Source organism: Platalea leucorodia, assembly GCF_965183815.1.
Source record: "Platalea leucorodia genome assembly, chromosome: 2".
Lineage (NCBI taxonomy): Eukaryota > Metazoa > Chordata > Aves > Pelecaniformes > Threskiornithidae > Platalea > Platalea leucorodia.
This window is the reverse complement of record NC_138824.1, coordinates 87,642,564-87,652,772: the sequence shown is the minus strand read 5'-3', so window position 1 is coordinate 87,652,772 and position 10,209 is coordinate 87,642,564. Positions and strand designations below refer to the sequence as shown.

The 10,209-nt window shown below is 37.8% G+C and overlaps 1 protein-coding gene across 1 annotated transcript in view; it reads right to left on the bottom strand.

The window, feature by feature from the left end:
* POLA1 (DNA polymerase alpha 1, catalytic subunit) overlaps positions 1 to 10,209 on the bottom strand; it is a 207,578-nt gene that overhangs the window by 69,202 nt on the left and 128,167 nt on the right. The window contains exon 35 of the mRNA XM_082335968.1: positions 80 to 196. Within this exon, the coding sequence (XP_082192094.1) occupies positions 80 to 196 (117 nt within the window). The remainder of the gene's footprint in view (positions 1 to 79; positions 197 to 10,209) is intronic.

Genomic DNA, 10,209 nt, shown 5'->3' with positions numbered 1-10,209 from the left:
AAAGGCAGAGTTGAGAGAGAGGCCAGCTTCATGAGAATGCTGCTCCACTGCTGTCAAAGCTTTATCCTACAACACTCACCTCTGGTCTCAGAACAGCCTTCCTGCAGGCCTGGCACACAGGGCCACTCCGGGAAAAACTCAGGGGAAGTCGACGGGTTCGATTCTGGCAAGTTGGCTCCTCACATATTAACCAACCCTGCAGAAAGAGAGAACGTAGAAGAAAATACATTTTTACCATAAATTCAAGTTATAGCCTCTTTTTACCTTACCTAAACAAGGAGTCATACTCAAGGAAGAAAAAAAATCCCAACTTTAACATCCTCTGTGAAGCTGATACTATAATATGTATAAAGAGGTGAAGGTCCTTGTTCAAGGTAACACAATCAATCCTAGAGAACAAAGCTGAAGTCTTCGTGCTTCAAAATCCCACATTCTGCACACTGAGTCGTCCCTTCTTTGAAATATACTGAAACCTCTGCTCTTCTCCAGTTCAGACAACGTTAACATATAACAGAATTATTTTATACAACTATGTAGATCAGACAGCAAGACACCCCAGAGACCTGTAACAAATTAAATTTTGAAGTAAAGTGCCATTTCCTTGCTTGCGCTTTAGAGGGGAAAAACAGTTTTAACTTTTAGGTTTTCTGATGACAGCCAGCAGCTTTCTTTTCTTTTCTCTTTTTTTTTAAAAATAAGTTTTTTATAGAAAGCTATCGAGACTTCAACGTAAACTGACTCATTTAGGAAAAACTAACATTTTGCTGAGTTAAAATGAAATAAAATCTGAGCCAGCTTGCTCTATGTCAGCTCAGGGAGACAATGCAAAAGGCTTCTCTTAAGAGTATGAAAGAAAGAATGCTTCTGGGATTGGTAAGGATGCACCTTTTGTACCAGGCCCAACCATAGGTTAAACCAATGCTACACCTCATCTCTAAAAACCATCAATAGCAAATACCTAAGGAATAGCATAAGAGAAAGCACACAGTAGAAATTTTCCAGAAGATTTTCCCAGCTTTTAGAAATGGCTCCTGAATGACCTCCTTAGAATGACCTCCTGAATCATTGTCTCAATATTCTGTGGTGATGAATGCATTACTACTCCCATCCCAATGAACTTCAAGTGCTTTTCGAACCAATGTAAACTTTCAGCATCTACAACATCCTGCAGAACAACTACACACTATATGAAAAAGTATCTTTCTTTTCTTGAACACACACACACACACACAAAATTTTCTTTTTTAATGCCTTCTAGTTCTTGTATCAGGAGAGACTAGAAATAATCATTCTGCATTCACCTTTCCCATGTCACTCATGACTTTATAGACCTCCACCAATCATCTGCAATCAAACTCTTTTCCAAACCACAGTCCTAATTTACCTAGTTGTTCCTTGGATGGAAACCACTCCACATCTTTGTTGCCCTTCTCTGAGTCTCTTCCAGGTCCTTTTTGAAATGAGGGGGTGGAGGAAAATGGGACAAATGAGGAGGGATATAAAACCAGTATTGCACACTGTATTCAGGATGCTAGATGAACATGAATTTATACAGAAACAAGATGGTATTTACCATCTTGCTCTCTGCTCCTTTCTTTCCTCAAGTTCTGTTTGCCTGGAGCACTACTGAGCATTTGAGCACTGAGCAGTCATTTCCAGAAAGATATTTATTATTATCCAAGAATTATAATTTTATCTTCACTAGTATATCAATACACACATTGTATGCAAAATTAAGATTGGGTTTTTAGCATTTGCATCACTTAACATTACTTGGCAGAGGATTTAATCTTCCGTTGTTAACTGACAAGTCAACTTGGTATCACAAGGTCTTTCTGTGACTCTTTTCAAACAGTTTCTGCTTTTACCACCCCTGAGCAGCTCAGCACTGTCAAACTCTGCATTTCAGATTATCAGCTGTTGATGTCTGCTGGGAATAGTGACTCTTTATTATTGCCTCTGTTTCCAAAATTTGTTTTTGCTGCTCCTGCAAAGAAGTTTAATCTAACCATACCAGCATTCCTGGTACTTTGACAGAAACATTACGAATCAGAGGACAACTCAAAAAGCTGCTTGCTTTCCTTCTCACTGGCTCTTCAACAAGCTGTCCCAACATTATGCTCTGGCAACGACTTCCACCTCATTTCCACGGTGGCAACTCAGGTTTCCAATTATTATCATGTTTCCTACCCTTACAGTTTCCACAGCGCCACTCAGAGCACTACTGTCACTATCACCATCTTGGTTAAAAGCCAATAACGAAAGCCTGCAACTATATACCTTTTCTGGTTTTCATTCCCTGGATATTCTGGTTTGCTGGCAAAGCAAATTTGTTAATAAGACATGACTTATATTTTCTTTCCTCACTGGCACAGCCAAAACTGAATCTGTATTTTGTACCTCAGTAATCCAGTGTCTTGATTCAATATGACTATGTCAGTAGCTTAAAGTTAGATACTTGAGTTACTTTATTTTGAATGCTTTGGAACTTGTGCGGAGGAATACATAAACTTTAGCTTTCTATTCTCCAAAACCTTGTTAAAATGGGATTTGACTATGTCTACTCTTAAAAGTTTTGTTTTATTTTTGCTTTTTTAAAATTTTTGCCAATGTCTTTCCTATCATTTACTGGAGTATGCAGAGATTTTTTTATTTGTTTGTTTTTCCAGCTTGTTCTCTAAAGGATCAGATAACCTAAACAGTGTTCTTTCACGTTTCTCAGCTTTATCCCTTTCTTCAACTTGAAAATATATTCTTCAATCATCTTTTCAAAAGTGTTAGAAATCTGATTCAGTTTTTGTTTTTTTTTGTTTTTTAAGATGAAACCTCAAATCCTTTCCAAATAACTTCATTTATTCCAGAGACCTCTCTTCTTTCACCATTCCTCCAGCCATGTCATATCCTCAGTATTATCCCACTTGGTGCCAAGCCCATCAAAACACCTCCTGGTGCTCCTGCAGCAAGGAGCTTTTATGCCCACGTGGGCAGACCAGAAAAATTTTGTGGGGAACTTCACGCCAATAGCAAGGTATATAGCACTACCTAAAATGTGTGCTCAAGTCTGCAATGCAGACACAGAAAGAGTCCATTAAGAGATGCAGTTAGGGTTCACTTCACCCAGCTTTGGATATCTAAAAGCCTTATACCCAGTCTAAGCTAGCCACCCTATGATCTGTTTATGGATGGAATGGAGGAAGAAAAAAGCATCTCCAAAAAGCAATTCACCTAACAGGTTTTGGAATGAGGCAAACCCAGCTCTAGACTCTCTTAATAAAATAAGGGTACACCTAATGTCAGAGCAAGCTTTTTGTAAACAGTATGATCAGTGTATCTGATCACTGTTTTATTGTTATGTAGCTGAACAACGTAAATCATTACATATTTAATACTGCATGGTGAGAAAATTCCAAGAACTCAGAAATCTTCTGTGGATTTAATTCTGGTCTCTTGCACAACTGTTGCCCTAGCAGTCCTAGTACCACTCTCCTTGTCACATACAAATTATTTATGACAAATATTTCACAAGTGACATTAGAAAGATAGACGCTGCTCAGCAAGACTGAGCTACTTCATCAGCAGATGCTTCACCATGAAAAGTCCTAATTTAGAACTTGACCTAACATAGACACCTGACCTGCGTCTTCTGGAGTCAGCAGACGCAAATGAGCCTCAAGTGAAAAAGCTAATCCTTAGCTTTGGTTTTGCAAATGAACCTAAGATTTATTTCTAAATGAGGAAGGTGTTTATCTGTTGCCTCACATTTTTTAAGTAACTCGATTTGACTAGAGATGGAGTAACTTTCTACTGAAAAAAGCTACTCAAGGATAGCATTGAGATCTTCAGGCACTCGCTTAATGTGAGTACTGAGAATATCATTAGAGCCACTGTGAGGGAAAACACATTTCTGGAAAGGATAATGAAGTGTCACAGATCTTCCATTAAGTTAATTCTTAGAGACAAAAGCTATGCTTTGTGTGGAAAGCTGTTTATGCCATATTTGCTTATTATGTGGCATCTCTACCTTGCTCTGAAACATCTGGTAGCAGTCTGACACAAACAGGGCCTTAAAACACACAGCCAGGCAGGGGGAGGTGCGGAGGGCGTCCTCACCCATTCCCAAACTCTCCTGTTTAAAAGCACAATTGTTTCAGCTGTAACTATGAAAAGATTCTGTGTGCACAAAGAGAACACTCATGACTCAAAACATATTAAATGACTACATTTGAACTTTGAAACAATTTATTATACTAGATAAACAAAGCATGGAAACTGCCAGAAAGTAAGGTACTTAGTTAGGGAATGCAAGTGCAACTGAAAAAACAAAGCCTGGAATGGGAGCAGCATCCCAACTTCAGCTGAGCGGAATACTCAAAAAAAGACAACCATGAAAATAATGCAGGACAAAAGTAACAGTGTGTTTTCTGCCACCTATTGGCATTTTTAGCTAACAATTAAGAAACAAAGGACTACAGCACTTGCAAGGTACTGCTTCTATTGTCTTATAAGGGAATGCATAGATGGTCCACCCAAACTACCATTGAATAATGACATTTGAAGCAAGTTTCTTTATGCAATTGTTTTGGTCTAATGCAGTCACTGCTGAAGAAAGCATTGGGAACTTTGCTGGTCACAAAATACATTTGAAAAAAGACTGAAAAACCCTGCTTAAACTAAAAACAATAGCTTAGGATAAAAATAAGCATTAAAGTTCAACAGCTTGCTATTATACTTGTTTTTGACTACTAAGAAATAATGATCAAAACATACAACTTTCACTGGAACAGTACATTTCTCAATAAACTAGTTTTAAAAAAATGGAGACCTAAGTTGTTGCCTACAATTAAAAAACCAAACGTGTTAACGTAGATACTAACTAACTAAATGTCCCTTCAATTCACATAGAAAACAGTTAATGTCATTTGTATAGACTTCCTGCCAGTTATAATTAACATTAAAGAGGTCTTTTCTTCTTTGCACCTCTCTATTCAGGCCTTATTTGCGTTTGTTTGTACTTACTATCTGTTAATCTTTCTTAACAAATGACAACAATAACTGTTGCTATTATGCATGGAAATTAAACATGTGGATAACTGTGTGAAGGGAGCTATTTTTGAAAAAAGCAGTATCAGAAACATGTAGCTCTTTATGTCTCTTGTTTTGCTTTGATAATTAAGCCATAGCCTTGATTTGTTTTAAACAAAAACTTTTCCATGGACATGCATGTTGCAATCAAATTCAATACATGCATTATGTTCTGATTCAATTTGTTCAAGTGCATTATTGTTAACCCTTATTTGATCCATGCCTGTCGTCTTCACTGACCAAACAAAACCAATCCTTTATTTCCCAGCAGCTATCACCGAGTCTGTAAATTAATTTGCAACAGATCAAACAAAATCGTAATAGGAAACCTTCAGTTTTGTTCTACTTGGTATCTGCAACACTGTGGGAAATGAAATACAAGTTGATAGGGGGAAAAAAAAAAGGCAACTAGCATTTCCAAACATTCTGTCTACAAATGCTTAGTTCATTTTAAAATATAAAAAATGTATGCAAGAAAAACCCTGAAGTAAATGCACAATATAAAAAAAAAAATCCCTGAAGAGTACTATGTCCACAAACTGTAGCTAATGGGGAGAAATTTGCAAGTCAAAAGTAATTTTCTTTCTTTGTCAGTCTGTTCTTGAGAATTAGCCTCTCACATTCTAGTGATCAACAAGCATTATAAATATTACCCCAAAATACAGAGGCAAGTGGTTTTGGAACAGCCTTTCAAGCAGAAGTTGCAGGAGTCAACAACATACATTTATTGAGCTTTATCTTAACAGTTTTTACAAATTACATCTCACAACGTAGCTTGGTTGCCTGCTACAGGAGAGGACTGGATGTGCTTCTATACAGCACTTCAGTTCTGTATCTGTTCCTGCCTTCAGACAGTCTGGATGCTGAGGGACTACGATGCTTTAAAAGTTCACACGGAAGGAAAAAAACACAGTAGTAAAAAGAAGAAAGCAGCAAGCACTGAAAATTATTCAGAGGTCACTGTCAGTCACTTTGGAGTTGAATTTAAAATGTAATTAGTGCTTGCTTCTCTACAATCTTACTCTCCATTGAAGACAATCTTAATTTGGATTTTTGAAAATGGGATCTTGGTGGATGATGTCCAGCCTCCAGGTGGCTAGGACACCTAACCTCAAGCACACTGGATCCAAAATCCATGGTTTCCTCGCTGCAGAGCTGAAATTATCACCTTAAATCATCAAACCCACCAGAAAGGAAGTGTAGGAACACAACCTGGACATGCTTTCCTAGTCAACCACCATAAGCTTGCTGTTCATGTTGGTGATCGGCAAACCAGCTTTTAGAAGGCTGAATGTGAGAGACAACACAATTTTTCTAATTCAGGCATCATTATAAGTTAATAATCAAGCCACGTTAACTTCAAGCTGACCTCTCCTTTCAGACTACTCTTACAAAAGCGTATTATTTCCACTAATTCCAAGGCCTGAAGCTTCAAACCCTATTTTCCTGCCAATGTCCATTATTATGGATAGCATTGCCTAATAGGGCAAATCTGGTCGAAGTGGCTTCCCTGGAAGGATGAGGTTCCACCAATATTGCATTACATGAAAAACTACCAAATCTACTGATACCCCCATGCAACGTTAAAAGACAGATTATTTTATGAAATATTCTATATGAAGTTTCTCATGGCAACAGTGGACTTGACTCAGTGACCTGAAAATTGTCAGTTCCACTTGCAATAACTTGTTCTACATCACAGGTGTGTTCTCCCTGCTCCACCTGTCTGTCTCTTCTGTAAATATCTGAACATTGGGGGAGCAGATACACAAACATTCCTTAGTAGTATACAGCATCTCAGGAATTAGAACTTGAGCCAAACCCTCTGTTTGCACATTCTTTGGCAAGTGTTTTGACTATTAGTAGTAGCTACATCTTTATAGAATTACATCACAATTTTACACTTGAAACACCAAAGATGGTATCAATACCAACTTAAAGATGAGCTATTGCTGTAAAGTCAGGCAAGTTCTTCTGCTGTGTACCAGGAACCCAATTACTTTAAAGTAATTTCAACTTCTAATCTGCTTTTTTGCCTGTTCAGAACAAATAAATACCCTAGTAATAACACTGACTTGATCTAATGCGCTTGCACCATCTTGGTGAGATCTCAGCAGCAGTGCAAATCTTAATGACGATGTGAAAACTAGTGTCATGCACTGGAATTTCAGTAGACAACACAGACTGGAGTGACACCTACCTGTCACTGCTACAATCCCAAGAAGAAATCCCCTCAGGTCAGGGATGCTATCATAAATAGTGAAATAAAATTTCACACAGGAAACTTAACCCACTTCGCGATGTGAAGTCCAGCATAACTCAGGTTCCTCAGGCAACATCCCAGTTTTTCATGGGGAAATGTACCTGGTAAAAACCTCAGAAGACCTCTCTGATAAAGAAACCAATTCTACTGCTGCTAGACAGAAGAAAGGCACAGACTCATTCAATTTTTGAAAGGGTTTCTCAAGATGGAGGACTTGATGAGGCTAGGATTGGCATAATCAGAAACACACTATTCTCATCTACAGGAAAAGTAACTCTTTGCGGTATCCTGGTGCCTGCCTGCTTCATATACTTTCTCTAGCTGCTTCCAGCTAGCTGCTTCATCCTGATTATCCTTCAAGAGCAAGTACAAAGATACATCAGATAGCTGCTTGATCGGTCTTATGGATGGAGTAATTTATCAGTGAGACCAGGGAAGCAGACTCAGTGGAGAACACTCTGATCAGGAGGGCTCCACACAGGTGATAACTTAAGACATCTGACTTGGTAAAGTCCCTGTGTTTTGTGGACAGCCTGAGCAGAGATGGCCATTCCTTTGGAACTTGTAGCTACTAATACAAACAACCCGGAGACTGAATTATCTGAACTTATAAAAGACTGGATCAACATATGAAAGGAATACCTCATGATGTCTAAAAACCTACCTCTTGCTCACCTACCGTGTTTGGGCAGGGGAAAGAAAAGACAAGTAAACTCTTCATCAATTCTTCAATCTTGTCAGAAAGAAATTTGAGGAAAACTAAAAAGAATATCCTGTCACAGAAGAGCATCATATATGGAAAATGAGCCATCAGGCTTCCTTCCTTCCTTCCTCACCCCCTAGCGAAATGACCACCATCAGAAATGAAGTCTTTATAAAATCATGCAACTGCCAACTTCTCTAAGGAAACAGACTTTTTTTTAGCTCTACTACCAGAAGTTAGCTCTGGAAATAGACGGTGGGACTGCAGCTTCACAGGTGGAGCATCTCATCTATTTTGACATTTTTCCTATCAATGATGATCTCCTTGATACAGAATGAGCAGGCACACTTTATTGACAAGAATCATGCAAATCAACCCTAAAAACCAGAGTAATGGAGTAAGAAGCAATCAGTGATGCAGAATTCTGGGTCAGCAACTTTTTCAGGATCCTGCAAGGCTTGACATTCCACAAGCAAACCAGATACACAGTACTAATAAGAAAATATATCTGTGAGACCATGAGAAGGATCTCGTTTTATCTTTGAAGGAAATCTGGGGGACCTGCAAAGCCTCTTCAATAAGTAGCTTCAGACATATTTAGATCTCAAAGTAGTATATGGATAGACATTGTTATTGGTATACTAGTCATTTTTTCTACTTTGTCAAAATTTTAATAAGAAATTACTGGAAAAGCTCTCTCCCCTTCTTTAATGTGTTACTACGAAGAGATCAAATTGTACTAAGTCAGAGGCCCTAATGTTAGGTTCAAGAGGTCCCTTACTAGAGAAAAGATATGTCCGAATTTCATCCTAGAATTTCAAAATGCACAAGAATCTCAAAATGAAGAGTGTGTGCAAGTTCTCTTGAACTGGCAGGCATACCTGAAACTTTTAAGTCAAAAACCTCTTAAAACTAAGTTATCTAACATTTATATTCAAATTTGAGTATATAAAACAAAGATTATCTTTGAGGATGTTTTGTTTTACGGCTTTATACTGCTGTCCTAACTGTAACATTTAATCATCTCCCAATAATAAACCCCTTTGATATTTTCACAGACTCTTCAAATCAATTGTTTTATATAGAAGGAGCTGGGTCAAGAGTCTGTTATTGATGCTGGCTGACTACAGCTTTTGTCTTTTTATTTTAAGTGGGATAGGTACCATGTTAAACATGCTGCCAAGCTTGTTGTAGCTGAAAGGAAAGATATTGCAGCATATGGTTAGAATGGAAAAGCACCTTAGGTTTGCATAAATTCCTTTATAAATTCATCCTACAGCTTAAATCCCTTACCCAGGGAACGCTTATTCCATGGTCTATGGTATTTTGTTAGGTGTTGTGTACATTTGCCTTTAAATTTCAAGAAGCAATGCAAATAGTTTTAGTAACTATTATAGTAATGACAACTGAATTTTTTTCCTGAAATTTATACATAAAGCTAACTATAGTGCATTAAGAGACCTGATCATAGATCCAGTGTGGTATATGACTATTCGGGTCACAAGTAAAGATAAGGAACTATTTTATCAACTCACTCTTGGCCACTGACTTCACACTCATTTTTCTTTTTCTATACAACAAATATTGTATCTAGTTCCTCATCCAGAAAAAATAGGTTACATTTCCCAGTATGAGTATTTTTAAAGTCTGATGCTACCTGATCATCCAATTTAGGGAAAAAGTAAACAAGGACCACAGCATTTCACACTTCATTTCATGCTGCCTCACTTCAATGGAAGCCGAACATACAATTTCAATTTCTTTTCGAAGCACTTCCTTATTTTCAGAGCTTCTTGAGTTTTGGCCTATATAACTGATCTGAATTCAGCTGTGGGATGGAGTGGATAAAAAAAAACTCTTACAAAGAAAGGAAATTCCTGTCCTGGATGGTTCATTCTGCTCCTCTTGAATTCAGCATTATCCAGGCTGATTAATGGATAGACGCAATCTTTCAGGAAAAATACAAAACTGTCTCTTAAATGAAAGAACAGTAACAAGGAGATATGAATTGCTTTTGAAAGTGTACTACTTGAAAGCGGTACAGATCCTGGACATGGTTGGTTATATATCCAGTATTATTATCACAGGAACCACATTAAAGGATGTTATCAAATTGAAGCGTCTTAGCCAACAACTTCCTAGTGGAAGGCAAGTGATCACT